The sequence below is a fragment of the Lampetra planeri genome, chromosome 48 (assembly GCF_965212315.1).
Source record: "Lampetra planeri chromosome 48, kcLamPlan1.2.h2, whole genome shotgun sequence".
NCBI lineage: Eukaryota > Metazoa > Chordata > Hyperoartia > Petromyzontiformes > Petromyzontidae > Lampetra > Lampetra planeri.
The window spans coordinates 6574346-6599897 of record NC_136154.1 but is presented as its reverse complement, the minus strand read 5'-3'; the positions used below and the strand labels follow the sequence as shown (position 1 = coordinate 6599897).

The 25552-nt window shown below is 54.7% G+C and overlaps 2 protein-coding genes across 2 annotated transcripts; one reads left to right on the top strand and one right to left on the bottom strand.

Annotated features, from left to right (window-relative positions):
• The first annotated feature begins 1120 nt into the window (after positions 1 to 1120).
• On the top strand, positions 1121 to 25527 carry LOC144733736 (uncharacterized). Its single transcript, XM_078615758.1, has 11 exons — positions 1121 to 1782; positions 3435 to 3980; positions 4921 to 6338; positions 7689 to 7866; positions 13826 to 14329; positions 14411 to 14455; positions 14582 to 14802; positions 19216 to 19503; positions 19562 to 20284; positions 20316 to 20439; positions 21043 to 25527. The coding sequence occupies exons 2-11, from the start codon at positions 3451 to 3453 to the stop codon at positions 22721 to 22723; spliced, it is 5712 nt and encodes a 1903-aa protein (XP_078471884.1). The 5' UTR covers positions 1121 to 1782; positions 3435 to 3450; the 3' UTR covers positions 22724 to 25527.
• Positions 4087 to 18725, bottom strand: LOC144733623 (uncharacterized). Its single transcript, XM_078615648.1, has 2 exons — positions 17553 to 18725; positions 4087 to 14936 (listed from the first exon to the last, which is right to left on the bottom strand). The coding sequence occupies exon 2, from the start codon at positions 14918 to 14920 to the stop codon at positions 13784 to 13786; it is 1137 nt and encodes a 378-aa protein (XP_078471774.1). The 5' UTR covers positions 14921 to 14936; positions 17553 to 18725; the 3' UTR covers positions 4087 to 13783.
• Positions 25528 to 25552: the final 25 nt, after the last annotated feature.

Genomic DNA, 25552 nt, shown 5'->3' with positions numbered 1-25552 from the left:
ATAATAGAATACTATTCTATTAGCAATAATGAAACAGTGAGGCAGAAAGTGCCAATATGGGCTGAAGATTGCCTACACACACGACCCCTCGGCTACCCGGATTTATCTCTGCCCTTTGTGTTGGAAACGGATGCCAGCAACACCAGAATTAATGCTGTGCTATCCCAGGTCGGGAACGGCACAGAGAAAGTGGTGGCCGACGGGAACCATGTGTTGTCCTTCGCAGAGAAGCGCTACTGCGCGACGCGCAGATAACTTCTGGTCATGGTTCACTTTGTACAGCAATACAGTAGCACCTTGGAGATCGAACGCACCGGAACTCGAACAAATCGGTGTTCGAACGATATTCCCGAACATTTTTTGCCCCGGAAACCGAATGAAATTCGGAGGTCGAACGGGCAATCGCGACTTGAAAGAACCTGTACGGCTGAGACGCGTATGGCTAGCGTGCATGACGCTTTCCCAAAGGGTTTACCGTATGAGAGACTCAGTTAACACGTAACTCTCACCCAGTGCAGACCCGCAAAACATCGGTCATCTTCTTGGTTCTTTCGGTAAAGACACGTAGAAGGGAAATAATAAAATAATAAAAATAAACCAATAAAATAATTCTCACGACGTTTCGGCCACAACGCAAGCAGCCATCCTCAGGTGATGAATGAAACGCCACCAAGCTTGGAGTGTATATTTAAGCTGAGTTGGAGGGAGAAGAAGAGCGCCTTGACACAATAATTTGCATATCAAGAGGAATTTAGCATATTTATGAGCAATGCGTAGGAGGTGGGCGGGGGGTTTCAAAGTCATATGTCCGTGCATTATTCAGGATTAGCAGCATTAAAGGGAGGGGATAGGGGTAGCATTAACAAAGGGAAGGAATGTTAATAGTATGTAGCTGCAGTTACTAAACCACCACGTAAAAAAACTTAAGTATAAACTACATAGTATCATCAGTATACTAAATATACTCTCCAATAAGCTGAGCTACTAACAGTAAGTAATACATTACAATTCTATGTCGCAAAAAATATATGCTTCCAGCTAAACTTTTACCACCTCTCCCATTGACATATTTCGTTGCTTCCTCTTAGTATCTTTCACGCGACGGTCAATGGTATAGTGTATAGCAGATTGTATAAATAGTATAAAATTGTAATGCTTAATACAATGTATAAGGTAATATACAGTATCGTAATTGTTTAGTGAATATACAGCAGTGTGGTATACAGTAGGGTGGGTAGAATAATACTTAGGGTAATATTATAGTCGAAGGTATAGAGTGGTGTATAGTAATACAGTATATAATTTAATGTTGGGTTTGTCTATGGTAGTATATAGTACGGGGTAGACCCGTGTGATGTAAGAGAAAAAAATCACTCGCATCCAGCCCCTTCGTGACGTCACCCTACACTATCGACCCCCCCGGCATACGCGCGCCCGTTTGACGTCGTGACGTCACGTCACTAACCGTGCCGGGTCGCTGGGAGACGCGAGTGACGTCACCCCAACCTGCCCCTCCCCAGCACGTGACGTCAATCCTGTGGGGTGGGGGGGAGGTTAACACGGTGTGGGTAACGTCAGATGCTCGAGCACGTATGTGCGTGACGTCACGTCACCACTGCCTCGGGGGGTGGCGTGAGTGACGTCACGCACGCACGGGGTTGGGTGACGTCACGCACAGATACAGAGAGTCGAGGCCTCCGTGTAGCGATGTGAAGTTCAACATCGCCACTGGGGGAGACAAAGACGGCCGGGCGTGGTGCTGGATACCGACCCCCTTCATAGGTACTGCTACTCGCTACTAACAGCAGCACTTGCGGCTGCAGCCTGTGTGAGGCTACCTGGGGGATCTTTATCTTTGTGTGTGCGCCTGCTCCTGTGAGGAGCGGTGGTGCAGCGGTTAGCGCTACGAACCCGGCGACCCAAGTTCGATTCCCGCTCACGGCTAACACCGCCAGTGACGATTATCTGGACCGGTCCTGGTTCTCCCCTAGGTCGACTCAGCCTCAAATGTGTGCCTGGTGCTGTGTATGTGGTAAACATCGCCACTGGGGGAGAGACAAAGGCGGCCGGGCGTGGTGCTGGCCACCCACCCCCTCGTGTGCCGCTCTGGCCTTCCGTAGGTGCTCGCTAACAGCACTTGCCCCTACAGTCTGGCAAGGCTACACGGGGGGTCTTTATCATTTTCGACATTTCACGTGACGGCCTCAAAGTGCACCTAGCCTGGCACAGGCGCCGTGGTGACGTCACCGCCACTTCGTGGCGAATGGCGGTTCTTGTTGTTGTTGTGTCTGCGCCGGTTTGCAACTTGCAGGCCGGCCCTGCCCACGATCCATCGTGGGTTTAACCTGTAGTCTGAGTCGCAGTGTGAGGAGCTCACGAATCCTTGAAGGATCTGGACAGAGTCCTATCATCAGCGAGCTCCTCCAAGGCTGCATTGGCTGGGTCATGTAGCCCGCATGCCCAGCCACCGCATGCCTAAAAAGCTTTTGTTCGGCCATATCGGGCACGGCACGGGCTGGAGAAGAGATTGAGTGACGTGGTACAGGATGATGTGGAGCTGAGTGGACTTGACGATGACTGGTACCAGCGGTGTCAAGATCGGCCTCTGTGGAGGAGGCTCGTGAAGGACGCTACTACTGGGCAGTTGGAGGCAGTCACCCTCCAGCAACAACGGAGGGCAGAGGAGCAACGCTCACAACAACGAGCAGAGCGCTGGGTGACTAAAACGCAGCAAGTTTGCACAATAGGGGGCACAGTCGGTGCATCTGCCAGTCATCTCAATGAGAATCAGAATCTTTATTCAGACTGCAGGAGGAGGAATTCGATGACCTATGAAGCTCTTTTCCACAGATGTCCAGCAAACACACGATATACACAAACACACGATACACACAAACACACGATACACACAAACACGATACACTCAAACACGATACACACAAACACGATACACCCAAACACACCATACACACAAAAACGATAGGAGTGCAAAATAAAACAAAAGGTAAGCAAGTCGCAAAATGGAAATTAATTGTTCAAGTCCGATTTATCAAGATTGGGTAAGGCAGCAAAAATAACAACGGATCAGTGGCCAACCGCGCTAATCGGAGGTGTGGGTTGAAGGACAACAAATTTTTACACGACAACAAGCAGCAGTTCTGAAGAAATTAGTTTATCAATCTAGGCGATGATTTAAAAGTGCATCGTAGCTCCCAGTGGCTTCCTCATACCGGATAGGAAGAGCGTTCCAGACGTCCGCCGCAAGCAGCAGCAGCATCTGAAAGCGCCACGCGATGCAGCGGCGACCACTGCCTTTGTTCTACAGTTAGCAACCGGTGTCCGTGGTTTCTAGCTTCACGCCTTGTTTGCGATACTTCAAAGGGATGGGGCAGGGGAGATTCATTTTCCTTCGTGTGCCTCACTCTTTGCCCCAGTTCCAGGACGGGAACGATGAACGAGGGAGGAGAGATGAAGATCTACTGCCCGATCTGCAAATGGGTGGTGATCAGCCTGCCCGCCCTGGAGGACCACATGAAGCGGCACAAGGGCCTGACCGAGCCCGTGCTGTACCAGTGCTCCCACTGCCCATACAGCACGGATAAAGCGGCCACTCTGATCGGCCACCAGAGGAGCCACGCCGACGAGAAGCCCTACAAGTGCAGGGTGTGCGGGGAAGTTTTCGCGAATTCGGGAGACTTCTGCTCCCATCAGAGCGTGCACATCAAGCGAGCGCGACGGGGGAAGGCATTCCCCCCACCGCCAGGAGACGTCTCACCGGACGGGAGGATCCGTGCGGGTGTGAGGCCCTACCACTGCAACGTCTGCGGAGTGGACTTCACTCAGTCGCATCACCTCCTCAACCACGAGAGGATCCACACGGGCGAGAAGCCGTACGCGTGCACCGTGTGCGGCAAGGCGTTCGCGCGCGCGGGCACCCTCGTCGCCCACAAGCGGGTCCACATGGGCAAGAAACCCTACGGGTGCGACACATACGGCAAGGCATTCAAGCAGTCGGGGGTGCGACTAAAGCAATCAGGAGTGTGACTAAAATGCAGCAAGTTGGCACAATAGGGGTCACAGGCGGTGCATCGGCCAGTCATCTCAGTCAGAATGAGAATCTTTATTTAGACTGCGGGAAGAGGATTCTGATGAGCTGTAAAGCTCTTTTTCACAGATCTCTAGGATGGGCACGGGGAATCGGCGAGTTACAGCGGCAAACACACGATACACACAAACATGATACACACAAACACACGATACACACAAACCCATGATAGGAGTGCAAAATTGAACAAAAGGTAAGCAGATCACGAAACGGAAATTCATTATTTTTTGTCCGATTTATCAAGATTGGGCAAAGCAGCAAAAACACAACATAACAGTAGCCAGAGGTGCGGGGAAATGACAAGAAACTCAACACAAAAATCAGTTTTAAAGAAATGAGTTCTCAATGTAGTATAGTGGTGTAGTGTATCGTAGTGTAGTGTATGATAGAGTAGTATGTTGTAGTGTAGTGTGTAGTCGTGTAGTATGTAGTAGTGTGTGTAGTCGTGTAGAATGCAGAACTTCTTTCGCAACAGTACGTAGCCAACCGTGCTAATCGGAGGTGCAGGGGAAGGACAATAATCTTAACACAACAACAAGCAGCAGTTTAAAAGAAACAAGTTTGTCAATCTAGATGATGACTTAAACGTGCATCATAGCTCGCAGTGGCTTCCTCATATCGGTAGGGAAGAGCATTCCAGACAGCCACCACAAGCAGCAGCATCTGAAAGTGCCGCGCGATGCAGCGGCGACCACCGTCTTTGTTCGACGGTTAGCAACCGGTGTCCGTGGTTTCTAGCTTCACGACTTGTTCGCGATACTTCACAGGGGCGGTGGAGATAAATTTTCCTTTGTGTGCCTCACTTTTTGCCCCAGTCCCAGGACGGGAACGATGAACGAGGGAGGAGAGATGAAGATCTACTGCCCAATCTGCAAATGGGTGGTGATCAGCCTGCCCGCCCTGGAGGACCACATGAAGCGGCACAGGGGCCGGACCGAGCCCGTGCTGTACCAGTGCCACCACTGCCCGTACAGCACGGACAAAGCGGCCACCCTGATCAGCCACCAGAGGAGTCACGCCGACGAGAAGCCCTACAAGTGCAAGGTGTGCGATGAAGTTTTCGCGAATTCTGGAGACTTCTGCTCCCATCAAAGCGTGCACATGAAGCGGGCGCGACGCGGGAAGGCGTTCGCCCCACCGCTAGGAGACGTCTCACCGGACGACAGGATCCACGCGGGTGTGAGGCCCTACCACTGCAACGTCTGCGGAGTGGACTTCACTCAGTCACACCACCTCCTCAACCACCAGAGGATCCACACGGGCGAGAAGCCGTACGCGTGCGCCGTGTGTGGCAAGGCGTTCGCGCGTTCGGGCACTCTCGTCACCCACAAACGGGTCCACACTGGCAAGAAGCCGTACGGCTGCGCCACGTGCGGCAAGGCATTCAAGCAGTCGGGGGCGCTCCTCAACCACGAGAGGACCCACACGGGCGAGAAGCCCTACGGGTGTGCGGCGTGCGGGAAGCGATTCGCCCAGTCGAGGGGCCTCGTCATACACGCGAGGACACACACCGGCGAGAGGCCCTACGGGTGCGCCATGTGCGGCAAGTCCTTCGCCCAGTCGGGAGCCCTGTCCGTACACAGGAGGACGCACACGGGCGAGAGGCCATACGCGTGCCCCACGTGCGGCAAGTCGTTCTCCGAGTCGGGCACCCTGGGCATCCACAAGCGCACCCACACGGGCGAGAGGCCTTACGCGTGCGACGTGTGCAGCAGCTCGTTCACGCACTCGGGCACCCTCCGTGCGCACAAGAGGACGCATGCGGCCGGGAGGCCCTTCGCATGCCCCACGCGCGGGAAGGCCTCCTCCAGGGCGGGGAGCCTCCGGGCGCGCCGGCGGGCCCGCGCGGACTCGAATGCGTCAACGCCGCCGGCCCGTCCCCCCCTCTGCCGCCGTGCCCGCAGGAGGGCCGGGTGTCACGAGGGTGCGACTGCCTCTGGGGAGGTCGTGCCGAGCCTCGGGGGCGAGGGTCCTGCGGCGATTCCCTCGGCGACCCCCTCGGCATCGTTAACATCAGAAGGTGGAGAGACTCTCAGCTTCGAGACGTGGCCAGGGGTGAAGATGGAATGCGACGGTGAAGATCCTTCCGCCTCCCTGCCGATCGTGAAGCGGGAGCGCGGAGGGATCGCCAGCTCTGAGATATGGCCAGGGGTGAAGGTAGAACATGGCGGGGGGGAGGATTCTTCAGTTCCCCTCTCAATCGTGAAGCAGGAACAGGAAGAAACTCCCGGCTGTGAGACACAGCTGGGGTGAAGGTTGCACACGGGAGGCCCAACCTCTGCTTTGGGAACAGATGTTGAGGTCTACGTGGGAAGAGTGGAGGAGAAGGCTCCAAGCAAGCATGTCGAGTGAGAGTGAGTCCTCGACTGGGACCTTTGCTAATTTGGTGGCACGGATGGAGGATGTGGGCTACACAGAGGGGGCAGGTCCCGTGGAACGGAGATGAAACACTCGAGAAGTTGACCGAGAGAGAAATGTTCAGAAAATGCCGCGCGATACAACGGCCATTCGAAAGCACGAGCACATCTGCACAACTGTGAAGGTACACAATGTGGAGTCAATAGTTTTTGCTCTGAACAGATACACGTGAAGTAAAAACTACGTAGACTCCCAGGGGGTGATGCGCACCCCAGGTTAAGAAGAACCACTGGTCTAGACTCATGAGAACTTAGTTTCACGCCCGCGTGGGTCTCACAGCCGGCGCCTTCCTCGGTTTGCAGCTTCCCGAGCGACTGGATGAGAGGCCAGGATCTTCGTCACAGGGTTCCACCTTCATGCCCAGCCACAGCTCGCAGACTGAGCTCCCTTCCGGTTTCTCGCAACAGGGGGAAGAGGCGCATGCACGAACGTCCGTGACATGTCGGGTTTCACCGAGTCACCCCTCTGCCCACCCCCTTCATGAGCTCCATCTGACTCCCCCCCCCCCACCGTTTGTAACATTGCACGGTTCGTAAGTCATGTACAGCGCCATATTTAAATGCCCGCACGGTCGGTGTTGTGCAACGTGTTACGGTTGAATTAAGAGGCAACGTCGTACATTTGCATGTAATACTGGACTGTAACAAATACCATGAAGTAAATCTTATCAAAAAACTATATTTTTTGGCTGTCTCTCTGTATCCGCACCTTCCTTTTTAACTGATAAACTATTTAGTTTACGAGAATAGGGTTTCCCCTTTTTTCTGGCAACAAAACAGGTGTTAGGATGTTAAAACACCAAACTGAAACCTTTTACAAGGAATCATGTCTGCATGAACCAAAATACTTGTGGTCACACATCGTCACAAATGTCTGACCCTCCCCAGGTGCATGACGTCATTTATGGACGGCCCCTAGGGAGTGCATCACCTTGTAGTAGTACAGGCTGCAGTGTCTGAGTCAACTTGTACCAGGTGACCTCATGGTTATGTAGTGACTGTACTTGTCACTGTGTGGTGCTGGGACTTGCAAAATCACGGCCGGTAATGTTGTCATTGCGGGCAGCCCGGGTTGCGGGCTGCAGTACTAACACTAGCGGTGGTTGGGTGAGCGCTGGTTAGCGCGAAGGCACCGCGAGCAGTGTGCGGTGCCGGCTCCCAGTGAGGGAACGAGAGCGAGCGTCAGCCAGCCAGGGTTACTCTGGGGCACGACGCTCTGGCTGACCTGTTGTCATGTGACCGGACGATACTGGAGGGGGGCCACCGGTGGACGGGGGCCGAGGGACGGTCACGTCCCGGAGAGCTCTCGGGAACATTCGAGAAAGGGCCCGAGGAGCCTGGAAGGTGGGCGGGGCTAAGGGCGGAGCCAGCCCCAGCCCTGGGGCATATAACGAGAGCTCCGTGAGAAGCTCGGGGTTCTTCAAGTCTTGGTGTTCGAAGATCCACGTCGGGGAGAAGCCTCTAGCCACACGGTCCGGGACCCAGCTTGTGGTCCGGACCAGGATAGCGAACCATGTCTAGTTATGCCGTAGCGTGGTTAGATGGGCATTCGAGACCCGAGCGTAGGTTGTGTTATGTTCGTGCTGTTGTGTTGAATAAATAGTGTTGCTCCCAAGTTAACGTCTGCGACTCAGTTGGACTCACTACAGTTACAACAACCCGCAATAGGGAGTGCATCACCTAGTAGTAGTACAGGCTGCAGTGTCTGAGTCAACGTGTACCAGGTGACCTCATGGTTACAACCCGCAGTAGGGAGTGCACCACCTTGTAGTAGTACAGGTTGCAGTGTCTGAGTGAACGTGTCCCGCACCTCCGATGGGCACGGTTGGCTACGTATGGTGTGAAGGAAGTTCAACATACGTACATTTAGAATTTATTCCAAAATATGTTCACAAAGTTATCTTCGCGTCAGTCCCTTAATAAACAACAGTCACATAGCAGTGACAAGAACGATTTGCGAGCCTCAAAACTGTCACTGCCTAGCGATATTCATTCACAAGAGAATATAACTGCTTCAAACCACTCGGCCTTGATATAGCATGGAAAATACCTTAGCCTTAATCCTTCTAATTCAAAGTCCCCATATCGTACCTCCATAATTAACACTATTAAATCATGGGAATTACAACGAAATTATTCAGATCATATATAAGTGTCCAAACACGACTGCATCTTAACCCTTTGCCATTCCGATGACGTACGTCATCCTAAATCGTCGCTGGTCGTGTGGCTCGGAGAGTTGTCATCAAGGCCGACACGAAGATGATGGGGAGTGCTTCCATAACGGGTGCCTTGGGAGAATCTTGCTGGATTATTCTGGCCGAGCAAAATCCATGACAACGAAGTGAACAAAATATAAACTGAACAAAAGAACATATATATATAACCCAAACGGGAATGCATACCCAGTCATATATTCATGAATCCCCCCCCCCCCTTCGCACAAGCAGAACGCACAAGTGTTGTCATCACGTTTACACCTCTATTTAAGGAACGAAACAGGAGGACTTCTCCACAAATCTCTCTGCCGCCCGATGAAGCTAGTTGTTGTAATTGCTGGCGAAACGTCGTACTCAGATTGTAAATGTTGTGGCTTGGCTCTCCAACACACCGGTGCTGTACTAGTGACGAATTGGCCACGTTCTGTTTACGTGACAAACCTTACTAATTGGCCGTGTCGGGTGGTGGCCGGTTTAACGACACATTTATATACAGGGTGCTTAAAAATGTTTTTAACACTTAAATGGAAAAGAACGGAAAATACACTGTAACACGATAACAAAAAGTCTAAGAATCTCCACTCATTCGCCATCATTGTCAACAACGTGCCTGGAATCTTCTCCAGGTGGTCTCCAGAGCCCGGAGGCACATTTCTTGTGGTATTGTTGCAAATTCTCAGAAGTGTTCACATTTTTTTTGAAGCACCCTTATTTACACGATCTAACACAACAAAAAAACCTGTATTATGGATATTGGTAGCGAAAGCCTACTAGGTGTTAAACTGAACAAAATACCGGTTGTCCTAATATATCGCACACGAGACATCTAGAGACGTCGACTCGAACGGCTCGGACACGAACTCAGAATGGACCAGGGGACCCACGTACCAAAAAAAATGACGACCGTAGATGGACACCACCAGGTTAGAAGGAAACCCGGGAGACCCGAGACCACCTGGCCCGAGACGGTGAAGGATGAGCTGGTGGCAGCAATCAACCTCTCTTGGGGGGCGAGGCTCACGACATGTTGCCAAGGACAGGAAGAAGTGGGGGGAACTCATTGCGGCCTTGCGTCCCACAGGGGATGAAGAGGATTCACTAACGAACGTGTACGGCATCACTGCAGGATCAATGAGAATTTGATAATTGAAGGCCATGCGGGAGGGCGTGTGGCACAGTTTGGCGCCAGCTACCGTGGAGTGGCAGTGGTCGTGTCGCTACGATTCTCCGCGGGGAGTAACGACGCCTTGATAAATACAGAGGCGCTGCTGCTGCCACGCCTCTCTAAATGAAACTAACGCCGAGCCCGCTCATGCGCTCCGAGATTAGGTGGTGAACGGGGACTACCCCACACCCTGCAACTTGCAGACGTCTCGGAAATGGGAACGAGTTAAGATGCTGTACAGAAACCGGAACATAAACCATCATCACGCGAACTCCAGCCGTCATCCTCGCAGCGGCGGCTTATGGCTGGCCATCGAACAAAAGGCGGTCACCGCATCACACGGCGATTTCAGATGCGCTTCTGCGGCCGTCTGGAACGCTCTCCTTCCGATATTAGCAAGCCACTGGAGCTGTGAACTTTTAAATCAAGATTGAAAACTAATTTCTTTACAACATACATCCAAAAACAACCGTACAGTAAGACAAAAAGTTTTTTTTTTTTGCCACAGATGGAACCGGGACAGGGCCTAGGAGATTCTTCTCCAGAGTGTAGAACGATGGCCAGGCAAGAGCCAGGAGGCAGTTCTGGGACCATGGGCACTGGGTACAGGAATCGTTCATGAAATTCTGACGTATTGTTTGCATGTTCACCAAAAGTATGGAATGGGCACCGAGTCCATCGCAAAGAAGCCGCAGAATCCCGGAGCGCTCTGCTCAGCCGAGTAAGATGTGCAGCTCTGTGGCGAATCTCCTGGGAACGGACACTCGCGTCGAAGACAACTAGCGGAGATGCGACGTCGGCGCGTGGCTTTTCTTGAACAAAGCAGCCTCATCCCGAGCCTGCAAGTCGGCGCGATACGTTTATGGCAGCTGACTATGGCGAAGTCACGCTGCTCCGCCTGCTGCGTTCGAGACGGTCGATCACAGCATCTTAGATGATAAGTCTTCGAGGAATTGCTGGAAACCAGTCTAGAAGGTCACCAGTGACATGCAGTGAGCCACAAGGCAGTGTACTTGGCCCGGTGTTCTTTCAACTCTACACCGGTGACTGCCATCCGCATCGCCCATCGTCATATCGGCATGCATTCCATGTGCCGATGATGTAAAGTTCTTCATCCGCTCGGAAACCAATTTGTGTGTCTCACGTTAGGCGCTTCATGTCATGTGCCAACGTCGAACCGTCCGAAGTTGAACGGGAACAAAAGACGAATTCATCACACTCGGGACCCGCCGTCAGCTCGCAAGAAAAAATTACCGGGACATTTGAGTGCCGGACAAGGCAACAGTGCCTCGGCATTCTTGTCGACAGCGAGTTGACATCCGCCGCTCACATCAGGCACTTCACCGGACGGTGCTTCTGTCGGTTTCGTCAACTGCACCGCCGCCTGTTATGTGCGCCGACCGGCGAGGCAGCTGGCATGCTCATCTGCGCGTTTTATCGTCGGTCGCGCGGACGACACACAACGGAATCTTCGGATGTGCCAAGCGCAGGCGCACCTCCGTCTGCTCAGGTCAGCTCGTCTGATAGTTCTGAAGCGGAACATTTGATCCGATTACGACTTCGATGGGACAAAGAGCTACACTGGCTACCTGTGTAACACAGGACCGCGTACGAACTGCGCCGGCCTGTCTACAAGAGCCTGTGTATATCCGCTCCGTCCTTCTCTTGGCGATCGGCGCGTGACGGTCTCAACAGACCAAAATCCATCCAGTATCCGCAGCCCACGGCAATCCGCTGTACCCGCCGCGCGTGAACCTCATGGTGCACCGATGCGGCCAGCGCAGTTTCGGGGTCTCCGGCCCCAAGACCCCGAACGGGTTACCAGCTCACGTTCAAGATCCATCCCTGAGCCTGAGTACGTTTTTGCAAGAGACTTAAAACGGCGTCGATCCAAAGAGCTTACTACGTCCGATTAGTGCACGTTCATGACGGACTAGACTCATAAGAGTGCAAGATAAGAAATGCTCAGGCTTACTTACTACATAAAGATCCCCAATATAGCCTGAACAGACTGTTGGGGCAAGTGCTATTAGCGAGCACCTATGAAGGCCGGCACGGCACACGAGGGGGTGGGTTACACACCGCATCAGGTACTCGTTTTGAGGCTGAGTCGACCTAGGGGAAGTCCCAGGACCGTTTTAGATAATCGTCAGTGGTGTTTGCCGTGAGCGGGAATCAAACTCGGGTCGCCGGGGTACGCAGCACGGCGCGCTCACCGTTGCACCACCGCTCCCCACAGACACATACAGCAGGCTGTGTTGGCCAATGGGCCATAATCTTAACCATAACCTTGGCCCAGGGGTTGATTTATTTATTTAAGATGATGATGATTTTGATCCTACGTTGTGCCGTCTCATCATTTTGATGCTTTGATGACTGCAGGCAGTTTTTTCAATTCCGACGACCGGTGGTTCTGTGGCCGGAATCTAAATCAGTGGATCCCGCCTCCCCTCCTTCGCTTTGAATGACCACAGCGAAGGAGGAGGCGTGTTATAACGTCCGAACAATCTGGGTGTTTACGTGGCCAATGTATTCCAACTCTGTAGGAAACCACCGGAGCTATCGATGGATTTGATTTATTTCAGCAGCGAGGGCCAAATAAGCTGCCAGGCTGCGGCGGTAGAGATTTGCGTTGCAATCCGCGGTCACAAAGGTCGCGATGCTAACGCCAAGTATCGGCGCATGCTTTACACGTTACAGGATGTCATGGAACTGGTTAACCGTGTGAGTGGCGGTTAGAAGGGAGGGCGAGATTTCACGATGATGATGATGATGATGCATGTCCTGTTTGTTGAACTTCCTTCGTGCCGTGCGTAGCCGACCGTGTTCATCGGAGGTGTGAGGGAAGGGCAACAAACTAAAGACAAACATCAGTTATAAAGAAATTACTGCGTCAATCTAGATGATTTAAAAGTGCATAGCTCCAGTGGCTTCCTAATATCGGAAGAAACGTTCCAGACGGCCGCAGAAGCGCATCTGAAAGCGCCGCGTGATGATGCGGTGATGAAGATGATGGGGAGCTGTGAACAATGGGGGATGGTCCTGCATGGGGCAAGGAATTAAGTACCGGGACCAGCAGGACTCGACCCCACGGAGTACCAAGCGGCACGGCCCCGGGGTTCTGGCCTCAACCGTCGGGTCAATTCTCCCCATCCTGTTCAAGGAGTGACCTCACGCCTGGTTTGCCTAACATCCATTCAACAAAGAAACTAAAACTTCTTTATTTTACCAGGTAAGGCCCACTGAGCTGTACCCGCTGTCTTTCAGAAGCGATCTGACCACAAATGACAGCCCAATGAAGTGGCTCATCAGGTGTCAATTTATAGCGGCAGTCAAAGACTCTTAAATGCGTCTTTCTAAACGTGGGGGGGGAAACAATCCACGGAACCACGGGGAGAACACGCAAACTCCAAATATACAGCAGGCGTTAGGGTTGGGATCAAACCCACGACCTCCTGTACACCAGGCGAGGTAGTTAACATCTCGCCACCGTGGCACCCGGCTCACCCACACCTGCTACGGCTTCAGTGAGTGTGGTGCGCTCTCATCGCCGACCGTGCTCTTTGTCCGGAGGTCTGCGGTTCGTCTTTTTCTCATCCTCCTCTTCACCCCGGAGATGTCTCTCTTTTTGACATCTCAGTATTCCCCTCGGCTTTTTCACCCTTTTCCTCAAGTTGCCTTCTTCTTACATGTCCGTGATTAACATCAATCTTGGCGGGTGAACGTGAGTTGAACGCATTCAGAAGAGCGCACGTTTTATTGGGTTCAATTTTGCATTTAAGATTTCCGCTTCAGCGTAACGGAACCCCGTCTGGATGCCATCGGGTACTTGACAAGCACCGTGACCTGGGCGTACGTCCACACGCATGCTTCACTTTCATGGCTTTTCCTTCGCGTGGCTCCTCCTGTGCGTATTGAGGGCTCCTGACCGCTGGAACGCCTTGCCGCACACGGCGCACACGTACGGCTTCTCGCCCGTGTGCACCATCTTGTGCGTGCGAAGGGCTCCTGCCCACGCAAACGCGTCCCCGCACACGGCGCACGCATACGGTTTCTCGCCCGTGTGGATCCTGTGGTGCTTGCGCAGGGTCACTGGCTCTTTGAAATCCTTGCCGCACACGGCACACACGTACGGCCTCTCGCCCGTATGCGTCCTCTGGTGGTTCCGAAGGTACTGCGAGCGGGTGAACGACTTTTCGCACACGGTGCACTTGTACGGCTTCTCCTCCATGTGGGTCCTCGTGTGCGTGAGGAGGGCTCCCGAGCGCGCGAACGCCTTGCCGCACTCGGTGCACGCGTACGGCTTCTCGCCCGTGTGGATCCTCTTGTGCGCTAGGAGGGCGCCCGACTGCGAGAACGCGTCGCCGCACTCGGCGCACTTGTACGGCTTCTCGCCCGTGTGCGTCCGCTGGTGGCTGCGCAGGTAGTCCGAGCGGGAAAACTCCATGCCGCAGACGGTGCAGTGGTAGAGCTTCTCCCCCGTGTGGATCCTCTTGTGCGACAGGAGGCTCGCGGACCAGGCGAACGTCACGCCGCACTCGTCGCACCGGTAGGGCTTCTCCCCCGTGTGGGTCCTCTGGTGGCTGCGGAGGCAATCCGACCGGGTGAACTCCATCCCGCAATCGGTGCACTGATAGTGGGCCTCCCGCGCGTGACACCTCTGGTGCGCGAGAAGGCTCTCCGGCTGGGCGAACGCCTCTCCGCACGCGGTGCACTTGTGCGGCTTCTCCTCGTCATGCATCGCCTGGTGCTCGCGGAAGACCTCCGCGTCGACGAACACCTTGCCACACTCGGCGCACTTGTGGGACTCCCCCGCGTCGTGCGTCGCCTGGTGGGCGATCAGGACGTTGAGATTGTCCGTGCTGTACGGGCAGTGGGGGCACTGGTACACGACGGGTTCGGTGCGGCCCGCGTGTCGCTTCATGTGGTCCTCCAGGGCGGGCAGGCTGACCACCACCCAGTTGCAGACCGGGCAGCAGATCCGCTTCACTTCCTCTCCTTCTTCTTCACTCATTTTCCTTTGCTCGTCACTGGAGCACACAGAGATAGACACGCAGATAGCCAGAGATACACACAGAGACAGACACAGATATAGACACTCAGATAGACAGAGATACACAGGCAGGCACACAGATAGAGATATACAGACATACACAGAGAGACACAGAAAGACAGAGATACACGGAGATTAATAATAATTTATATTTTAAGGCACCCTTAAGTAATTATTGTCGGGGCGCTGTGCGCGAAAAGGCAGAAAGAGTTAACATCAACCATGGGAGGAAAAGACAGCTTGAAAATAACCAAAGAGAGCGAGACATTTTTAAACAGGTTTTTAGTCGAGATATGAAGATTTATAAAGTACCTCGGAAGCCCCCAGATTTGTGAAGTCCTCCTGTTTCGTTTCGTCCCCCCCCTCCATTTAAGGAAAAGCAACTGCAACAAGACTGTACAAATCTGGCTGTCGCCTGATGAAACCAGTCGTAATTACTGGCCAAACGTCGTGCTCAGATTGTAAATGTTGTGGCTTGGCTCTCCAACACACAACCGGTGTGCTGTACTAGTATACTACACGATACACTACACACTACACTAATATACACTATACTATACTCTACTATACATTACACTATACACTACTATACACTACACTAAACACTACACTATACAATACACTAAACACTACACTATACACTACTATACACTTCACTAAACACTATACACTACACTAAACACTACACTATACACTTCACTAAACACTATACACTACACTATACACTACACTAAACACTACACTAAACACTACACTATACACTACACTATACACTTCACTAAACACTATACACTACACTATATACTAGTGCTGTACTAGTAACGAGTTGGCCACGCTCTGTTGACATGACAAACCTTACTAATTTGGCTGTGTCGGGTAGTGGCGGGTTTAACGACACAACATTGATATATTTACGCGATCTAACCCCAAAAAAACCTGGATTATGGAGGGTAGTAAGGTCCTGCTCGTCCCGGATCTCAAGGTTTCTGGGTAGTGGAGCGTGTGGCTGGGTAGTTGAGTTGCTGGGTAGTGGAGTGTGTGGGTAGTGGAGTGTGTGGGTAGTGGAGTGTGAGGCTGGGTAGTGGAGTGTGTGGCTGGAGAGTGGAGCGTGTGGGTAGTTGAGTGGCTGGGTAGTTGAGTGTGTGGGTAGTGGAGCGTCTTGCTGGGTAGTGGAGTGTGTGGCTGGGTAGTGGAGTGAGTGGCTGGGTAGTGGAGTGAGTGGCTGGGTAGTTGAGTGTGTGGGTAGTGGAGCGTCTTTTGGGTAGTGGAGTGTGTGGCTGGGTAGTGGAGTGTGTGGGTAGTGGAGCGTCTTGTGGGTAGTGGAGTGTGTGGCTGGGTAGTGGAGTGTGTGGGTAGTGGAGTGAGTGGCTGGGTAGTTGAGCGTGTGGCTGGGTAGTGGAGTGAGTGGCTGGGTAGTGAAGCGTGTGGGTAGTGGAGCGTGTGGGTCGTTGAGTGTGTGGGTAGTTGAGTATGTGGGTAGTTGAGTGGCTGGGTAGTGGAGTGTGTGGGTAGTGGAGTGTGTGGCTGGGTAGTGGAGCGTGTGGCTGGGTAGTTGAGCGTGTGGCTGGGTAGTGGAGTGAGTGGCTGGGTAGTGGAGCGTGTGGGTAGTGGAGCATGTGGGTAGTTGAGTGTGTGGGTAGTTGAGTATGTGGGTAGTTGAGTGGCTGGGTAGTGGAGTGTGTGGCTGGGTAGTTGAGTGTGTGGGTAGTTGAGTGGCTGGGTAGTGGAGTGTGTGGGTAGTGGAGCGTGTGGCTGGGTAGTGAAGCGTGTGGCTGGGTAGTGGAGTGTGTGGGTAGTGGAGTGAGTGGCTGGGTAGTGGAGCGTGTGGGTAGTGGAGCATGTGGGTAGTTGAGTGTGTGGGTAGTTGAGTATGTGGGTAGTTGAGTGGCTGGGTAGTGGAGTGTGTGGGTAGTGGAGTGTGTAGCTGGGTAGTGGAGCGTGTGGCTGGGTAGTGGAGTGTGTGGGTTGTTGAGTATGTGGGTAGTTGAGTGGCTGGGTAGTGGAGTGTGTGGGTAGTGGAGTGTGTAGCTGGGTAGTGGAGCGTATGGCTGGGTAGTGGAGTTAACCAATTCGCGACAGCTCCCAGGCACAAAGACAAAGATCCCCCGTGTAGCCTGCAACAGACTGTTGGGGCAAGTGCTGTAAGTAGCGAGCAGAGCCTATGAAGGCCGCCACACAGAGGGGGAGGGGGTGGAGTGGCCGGCACCACCCCCGCCCGGTGACGACGCTTACCACACCACCACCGCTCCCCAACACACAAAGACAAAGGTGCCCACCCACACACCACACCCGGTATAGCCTCGCCTGAATGTCGGGGCAAGTGCTTTTACGAAGGCCCCGGCGCGCGCCCGGCCGCCTTTGTCTCTCCCCAGTGACGACGCTTAACGACTCACTGCTACTACTACAAAGACAAAGATCCCCCGTGTAGCCTTGACAGGCTGTAGGGGCAAGTGCTGTTAGCGAGCACCTGAAGGCCGGAATGGTACACGAGGGGGTGGGGTGGCCAGCACCACCCACGCCCGACCGCCTTTGTCTCTCCCCCAGTGACGACGCTTAACTTAACAAGATGTCCCCCCCCGGGACCCCTCCTCACCCTCTGTTCCCGCGGCGTCGGACTTGGAACGATGACGTCAAAAAATCGAGGTGGGGGTTGGAGGAGGGTGGTGGGTTAACGTGACGTCACACACACCACGGCGGGGCCCCGGGGATGCGGGGGCGACGTGACGTTTTTCGCAAGTCGCGCGCGCAGGATGCTGGTGACATGACGTCACTTTTATATTTCCACCGCCCCCCCCTTCATCAGCGGCTTTTGCAAGTATTTGACGTCACGCCCGGGTTTTGGAGTCGCGCGGGAAGTGACGTCACGACTCCCCCCCCCTTCCCGGCTGCCAATTCTCTGTTTATATCGTGTCGATGTGAGTCTCTCTCTTGTCTGTCTGTGTCTGTCTCTCTCTCTGTGTGTCTCTCTGTGTGTCTCTCTGTCTGTCTCTGTGTGTCTCTCTGTGTGTGTCTGTCTGTGTGTCTCTTTGTGTCTGTGTCTGTCTCTCTGTGTCTGTGTGTCTCTGTGTCTGTCTCTCTCTGTCTGTGTGTCTCTCTGTGTCTGTCTCTCTCTATGTGTCTGTGTGAGTCCATCTCTTGTTCATCTATCGCCTATCGATGTCCCTGTGCGAGGAGGCTGTCCGCCTCCAGGAGCTTGTCTCTCCGGAGAGACAAAGGCGGCCGGGCTCGCTACTGACAGCCCTTGCCCCGACTGTCTGTTAAAGGCTACACGGGTGTGGGGGGCATCTTTGTCTATTCGATCGCTCTCTGTATGTGTCTCAGTGTCTCTTTCTGTCTCTCTGTGTCTCTCTCAGTGTCTCTCTGTGTATCTGTGTCTCAGTGCCTCTCTGTGTATCTGTGTGTCTCAGTGTCTCTCTGTATCTGTGTGTCTCAGTGTCTGTCTCTCTGTGTATCTGTGTGTCTCAGTGTCTCTCTGTGTCTCAGTGTCTCTCTGTCTCGTGTGTCTGAGACCTCTGCGTGTCCGTGTCAATCTATCTCCGTGTCTGCCTCTTGAGTTTGTCTCTGCGTGCCTGCGTATCTGTGTTTCGGGCTCTGTGTGTCTCTCTCTGCGTGTCTGTCTCTGTCTATCTGTCTCTGTGTGTCTGTCTGTGTATATAATCTGTATTTCTGTGTGTCTATCTGTCTGTGTGTCTATCTGTCTCTGTGTCTCGAAGGCCGTGAACTCGACTCCGGCAGCAGCAGATCAGAAGGTGAGTTTCGAGTAACAGCGCTGGGGAGCGGTGGCGCAGCGGTTAGCGGGGTGGGTGGGTGGGGAGGGGTAAGTGGGTAGGGGTGGGCGGGGTTGGTGGGGTGGGAGGGGTTGGAGGAGTGGGTGGGATGGGAGGGGTTGGTGGGGTGTGCAGGGTGGGGAGGGGCTGGATAAGTGTGGAGGGGCTGGGTAAGTGTGGGGGGTGGGGCGCTGGTCGCCATTTTGCACCCCCGCCTCGAGATTTGTCTCACTCCGCGGAAGAGGGGTGGGGATTATTTTTTCTTCTTCCGTATCACAAACAACAAACCACCACCGTCGTCGTTAGTCAATGAAACCGTCGATTATTCACATCCCTGTGTACTGCTTATTAATACCCCCCCCCTTGAAAGGTCAGGTGAGGTCGGGTGGGTGAGTGAGTGCGTGAGCAACCATGGCACCCAAGCGTAAGTTGAGTCGGCGTGATGTCGTCGGTGGCGACGGCGACCCCCACCACCCCCACCCCCCAAAGAAGAGGGCCCGCAGAGTCATGACCCTCCTGCAAAAGGTGCAGCTCCTGGACCGCCTGGCCCTCGGCGAGAGCGCCGCGTCTGTGGGCCGCCGCTACGGGTCAACGAGTCGACCGTGCACTCGATCCGCAAGTCGGAGGGGCGCATCAGGGCGAGCGTGCGGGCGAGCGCGCCCGCCAGGGCCAAGGTGTCGCGCGTCACCCTTCGTGACCCCCTCGTGGAGCGTGTCGAGGCGGCGCTCGGGGTGTGGATCGAGGACGAGACGTGGCGGCGGGCGGCGCTGAGCGCCGGTGCCATCCGCGAGAAAGCGTCTCTACAACCACCTGGGACGCGGCCGGGGTGGACAAGGTGGCGAAGAGGCCGCCGCCGCCACCGCGGCCCCCGACGCCACCGCGGCCTCCGCCGCCAGAAGATTTGGCGCCAGCCGCTGCTGGTTCGAGAACTTCAAGAGGCGGTTCGGCCTCCGGAACGTCGTCCTCGACGGCGAGTGTGTGGGTAGTTCCGCGCTCGTCTCGACGGCATCGTCTGCACGGGCGGCAACGCGCCCCAGCAGATCTTCTGCGCGGCCGAGGCGGCCCTCTGCTGGAAGCGCGTGCCCGGGCGCGCGAACGCGTCGAGCGACTTCGTGGCGAGGCCGCCCGTCCTGTGGCGGGCCGACGCGCGGGCGCGGGTCACGCCACGCGTCTTCGCCGAGTGGCTCCGCCGCCGCTTCGTGCCCGAGGCGCGGCGGCTACCTCAGGTCGCCGGGGTTGCCCTTCGGGGCCCTGCTGCTGCTCGGCTGCTCGCCGGCGCGCCCGGGCGGCGTCCGCTTCGCCCACCGGGGCGTCGCCTTCCTGCCGCCCAACACCGCGCCGCTCCTGGAGCCGCCGGAGCGGGGGACGATCGCGCGGCTCCGGGCGTGCTACGCCCGGCGGACCCTGGAGGGGCTCGTCGACGCGCTGGCGCGGGACCCCGTGGCGAGCGTCGCCGACGAGGTGAGGAAGATCGTGGGGCTGGCGCGGAGCGTCGGCGGCAAGGGCTTCGCCGACGTGGAGGCGCGCGACGTGGAGCGCCTGCTGGAGTCGCACGCGCGCAAGCTCACCGAGGCGGAGCGCGAGGAATTGATCGAGTAGCTGCACGGAGACTCCCGAGGAGGAGCCGTCGGTGGAGGAGGATGACGAGGAGGAAGAGGGAGAGAAAGGAGAGGAAGAGGAAGGAGAGGAAGAATTGACGACGCCGCCGCCAAGGTGCCGGATGACGATGCGTGCGCTGTCCGAGTGCTTCGCGATGTTCCAGGCGGCCGTCTTTCGTTTGCGGAAATTGACCCGCTGGCGGAGAGGAGCGTGCACCTCGGGAGCGACGTCGATGTGGCGCTGCTGGCCTACAGGGAGGTCTATAGGGCACTGTGGATGAAGGAGATGAAGCGGGTCCGTTGGCAGGTAGATTCTAAAGCTGTTAAAAGCAAAACATTTTTTTTTGAATTTAAAAAAGAAAAAACAACACCGGGTAAGGGACTGAATTTTCTCCCAAGCTGAAATTGTCGCAGCCAATGAACGTCTGATGGGTACGCCTCGTGGAGTCTCTTGACAGATCTGATGGGGCACGGCTCCCAGCTACCGTAGAGTGAGCGGCGGTCGTGTCGCTACGCTCCTCTGGCAGGCGAGCAACGACGTCTTCGTAAAAAAACAATGGCGCTGCCGTCGCTACTGCACCTCTCTAAATAAAATTAAAACGCCGAGGCCAGCTCGCGCGCTTCGAGATACGGCGGTGAACGCGGGAGGACGGAGGCACAAATTCTTTACCCCCCCCTTTTTGTTGTTGTGCTCCCACTCCCTGCCCCCCCCCCCCAGCACCGCCGAGGCAGACATGAGCGAGCAAGGAGAAGGAGGAGGGACGAGGATCTGCTGCCCGGTCTGCAACTGGGTGGTGGTCAGCTCACCCGCCCTCGATGACCACATGAAGCGCCACAGGGGCCGCACGGCGCCCGTGCTGTACCGGTGCCCCCTGTGCCCGTATGAGACGGACAAGCCGGTCGCGCTGATCGGTCACCAGAGAACGCACGTCGGGGAGAAACCGTTCGAGTGCCGGGCGTGCGGGGAGGCGTTCGCGAGGTCGGCGGATCTGTGCGCCCACCAGGAGGCGACGCACGGCGGCGGGGAGGCCCACAAGTGCGACGTATGCGGCAAGGCGTTCGCCCGCCCAGAGGCTCTCCTCTCGCACCAGAGGTTCCACATGGGTGAGAAGCCCTACCGGTGCAGCGTCTGCGGCATGGACTTCACGCGGGCGGAGCATCTGCGCAGCCACCACAGGACCCACACGGGCGAGAAGCCCTTCAGGTGCGCCACCTGCGGCAAGGCCTTCGCCCACCCGGGCACCCTGTCGACGCACACGAGGATCCACACGGGCGAGAAGCCGTACAGGTGCGACGTGTGCGGCAAGACGTTCACGCACCCGGGCGGCTTCCACATTCACAAGCGTACGCACACGGGCGAGAGGCCCTACGCGTGCGCCGTCTGCAAGAAGGCGTTCGCTCAGTCAGGCTCCCTTCTCGTCCACGAGCGGACCCACACGGGTGAGAGGCCGTACGCGTGCACAACGTGCGGCAAGGCCTTCGCCGAGTCGGGCGCCCTGCGCATACACGAGCGGACGCACACAGGTGAGAGGCCCTACAAGTGCACGGTGTGCGCCAGGGCGTTCGCGGACTCGGGGGCCCTGCGCACGCATGCCCGGATCCACGCGGGCGAGAGGCCCTACGGGTGCGACGTGTGCGGCAAGGCGTTCACGCAGTCGGGCTCCCTCCTCGTCCACCAGAGGATCCACACGCGGGAGCGGCCGTACGAGTGCGGCGCATGCGGGAAGGCCTTCGCAGAGTCGGGCGCCCTCCGCGTGCACAAGAGGGTGCACACGAGGGAGAGGCCATACACGTGCGCCGTGTGCGGGAAGGCGTTCAAACAGTCGGGGGCCCTCCTCGTCCACCAGAGGGTCCACGCCAGGGAGAGGCGCGGCCTTCGTTCCCGCCGCGGCCAAGGTTGCAACGACGACTCCGGCGCCGCACCGCCGCCGTGCGAGCAGGGGACGGCTCCTCCGAACCGGCGGGGCCGAGGGGCGAGTCGTCCCGGGGAGATCGAGGTGATGCTCGAAGACGAGAGCCCGGCGGCGACCCCTTCACCACTCGAGGGGGAAGAAAAAGAGGAGGGACGTCGAGAAGACGCCAGCATCGAGGCGCGCCTGGCGGTTAAAGTGGAAAGCGGAGCCGAAGACGCTTCCGTTTCCTCGGTGGTCGTCAAGCAGGAGTGGGAGGGGAGCTCAGGCTGCGAGCTGTGGCCGGGCGTGAAGGTGGAACCCTGCGGCGAGGATCCTGGTCTCTCGTGGTCGCTCGTGAAGCAGGAAGCCGAGGAAGGCACCGGCTGTGAGACGCTCGCTGGAGTGAAGCTAGAAAGCGGAGGTCAAGCTTCGTCCATCTCCCCGTTGAGTGTGAAGCAGGAACCTGAAGAGGGCCCTGGTGGTGAGGCGCAGCTGGGGTGCACGTAGGCCGAAGGTTCTGCCTTGGGTGCAAGTCACGGCGGCAGAGTTTGTCGTCGTCCTCGCAGCAGCAGCAGCAGCAGTGGCGGCTTCTGGCGAACCGTCGAACAAAGACGGTGGTTACCGCATCATCACCGCGAGCCGCTTGCAGATGCTGCTGCTTCCGCGGCCATCTGGAACTCTCTCTTCCTTCCGATGAGGAAGCCACTTGGAGCTACCGACTTTTAAATCATCATCTAGATTGACAGACTCATTTTTTTAGAACTGCTGCCTGTTGTGTTTAGTTTGTTGTCCCCGCCTCCCTTCCCGAACCTCCGATGAGTGCGGTAGGCTACGTACGGTGCTGCGAAATAAGTTCGATTTGGGAAAATTGTCGAGGACGCGACCCTGTTTTTCACGCGCCAGTCTTAAGTTTGGCCAGTGTGGCATTTTGGACGACCTTGAGTTTTGTAGTGGTGGGTAGGGATTTGGGGCTTTGCCGTAGAAGAGAGAAGAGAAGGGGGAGTTGTGGTTCATCGATGCAGAGACGCTACCAAAGGATAGAAGAGGAGGAAGATGAAGAAGATTTTACTTTGTCAATACATGGCAAGATACTCAAAGATTTAAAGCCACCGGAAAGTCAACAGGTCGGGGAAGAGAAGAAGAATTATTACCAACGAGACGAATGAGCCGGACTTGTCGAGAACCCGAGTGTGGAGTTGTTGGTTACGTGGTAGAAACCTTGTGGGGGACTCCTTAAGAAAGGAAGGTTGACACGACCGAAAAGTCTTGCGACGTACGCGACGTTGAACTTCTTTGCGCGCCGTCCGTGGCCGCCAACCGTGCCGTTGATCGGAGGCGCGGTGCGGTGCTACAGGCGCAAGTAAATGAAGATGGACGGAAACAATGGCACGGAGAGGGGTTATCTCCGGGTAGGAATGCAAAGTCTTAATTGGAACGAACCAAAAACAAAAAGGAATGGGTGTAAACGACGCGGATCGGAAAAACTAAAAAGCTTAAAACCATTGGTGGACGAGATTTCTTATGCACCCCCCCCCACCCGCAGTCCGGAATACCCTCCTCCTCCCACAAACCCCTTCACTCCATGTCCGACATCAACTCCATGATGATGCCACCATCATCATCACTATTACGATTTAAATCTAAACTAAAGGCCCTTTTTTCTTCATCCAGGCATATGCTGAAAATAGGTAATCACTTTCGGTGTCAATTAGTCGTAACTTTTTGGCCTAGTTTAACACGTCGTAGCAACACAGTATAATCCCTCCTGAACGATAGTAATTGGTGCCACGAGACCGGTCGGTTAAGTGATTTGGTCGTTAAGTGAGTATAGGAAATGCACGTTAAGGGCTCAATTTGTTCCGCCAGCATCGAAAGTTACCCCTTTTTCACCCAAAAAACCGTACTTTATAATGTTTCAACAATGGATATTAATATGTAAAGATACTAACATTATAAACGCATAATATTACAAGGAACGCGGTTAATCGATGCATTAATTAATATGTACTGTACCTACAACAGCCCGTCGTTAACAAGGGAATGGTCTGTAAGCGAACACATTGGCCTCTATGGAGGCACTACACTACACTATACACTACTATACACTACATGTTGGGCTCTACGGAGGCACTACACTATACACTACACTACTATACACTCCACTATATACTACATGTTTGGGCTCTATGGAGGCCCGTCGTTAAGCGATCAGTCGTTAACAGGGGTGCTCATTAAGAGGGGCTCTACTGCAGTAGTAAGCAGTAGGGCTTTTGCGACCAATATTGCATAATAAAGGGGTTTTTGGGGTTAGAACGCGTAAATATACATTTGTCCTTAAACCCGCCGCCAGCCGACAGCCAATGATTAACGTTTGTCATGTAAACCAAACTTGTCCAATTAAGTTAACTACTTCACCAACCGGATGTGTGTTGGAGAGTAGACCCACAACATTTACAATTCTGGTACTAAAATTGGCACGTTTTTTTTACGTGACAAACCTTGCTCGGGTGCCACTGTGATGAGATGTTACCTCCCTCTCGGGGTATACAGGAGGTCGTGATTTGGATTCCGACCCTGATGGCTGTATAATTGGAGTTTGCATGTTCTCCCTGTGGTGGTCGCGTGGATTTTTCTCCGGTTCCTCCAGTTTTTCCCCCCACATTTAGAATCAACATCACGCGTTGAGAGCAGTGGTTCTTAACCTTTACTGCAGCCTTGCACCCCATTGGTTCTCCAATCGTAAAAAAGTATGTCAATAAATACATAGGTTTGATTAGACAAAGTCAGTTGTGTACTTATATGCCCGTGCTTAATTTGCGTTTCGATGATTTACCTTCTATAAAAATCTGGCCATGTCTCGCACAGCCAGAAAGGGCATCCCACTCCCCCAGGATGTGCGTGCACCCCGGGTTAAGATGAACCACTGGTTACGAGTTTTTGACTGCTATACATTTCCGCATGATAAGCCACTACTCTGTTGAGCTGCTGTCATTTGTGATAGCCAGGTCACGTCTTAAAAGGAGCTACTAATATAGCTCAGTAGTGGGGCCTTACCTGGCAAAAGAAAAAGTCAAATAAAATATATAGGCTGTGTCGGGTGATGGTGACGGTGCTGGGTGAACACATTTATATTCATGCCATCTAACCCAAGAAAAACACCTTTGCTGTGAACTTTTTGGCCAATCCACTAACACCCCCACCCCTTCCCTCCCTATGAAGGTTTCTTGGCTTCGTTTGGAAGTTGGTGACTGATGTTGTTGAGACCTCACGGACGACCCATGTCTCTGTTGCGATAAATGTTGTTTGTGCTTTTTTGTTGTTTTGGTGCCATTTCTT

Bases quoted from the DNA above. Each gene is read 5' to 3' on its own strand.
- LOC144733623 (XM_078615648.1), bottom strand. From the start codon at position 14,920: ATGAGTGAAGAAGAAGGAGAGGAAGTGAAGCGGATCTGCTGCCCGGTC.
- LOC144733736 (XM_078615758.1), top strand. From the start codon at position 3,451: ATGAACGAGGGAGGAGAGATGAAGATCTACTGCCCGATCTGCAAATGG. The intron at 7,867-13,825 runs GTGGGCGGGGCT...GTGCGTATTGAG, and splicing joins GGGCCCGAGGAGCCTGGAAG to GGCTCCTGACCGCTGGAACG. The intron at 14,456-14,581 runs GTAGGGCTTCTC...GTGCGCGAGAAG, and splicing joins ACGCCGCACTCGTCGCACCG to GCTCTCCGGCTGGGCGAACG.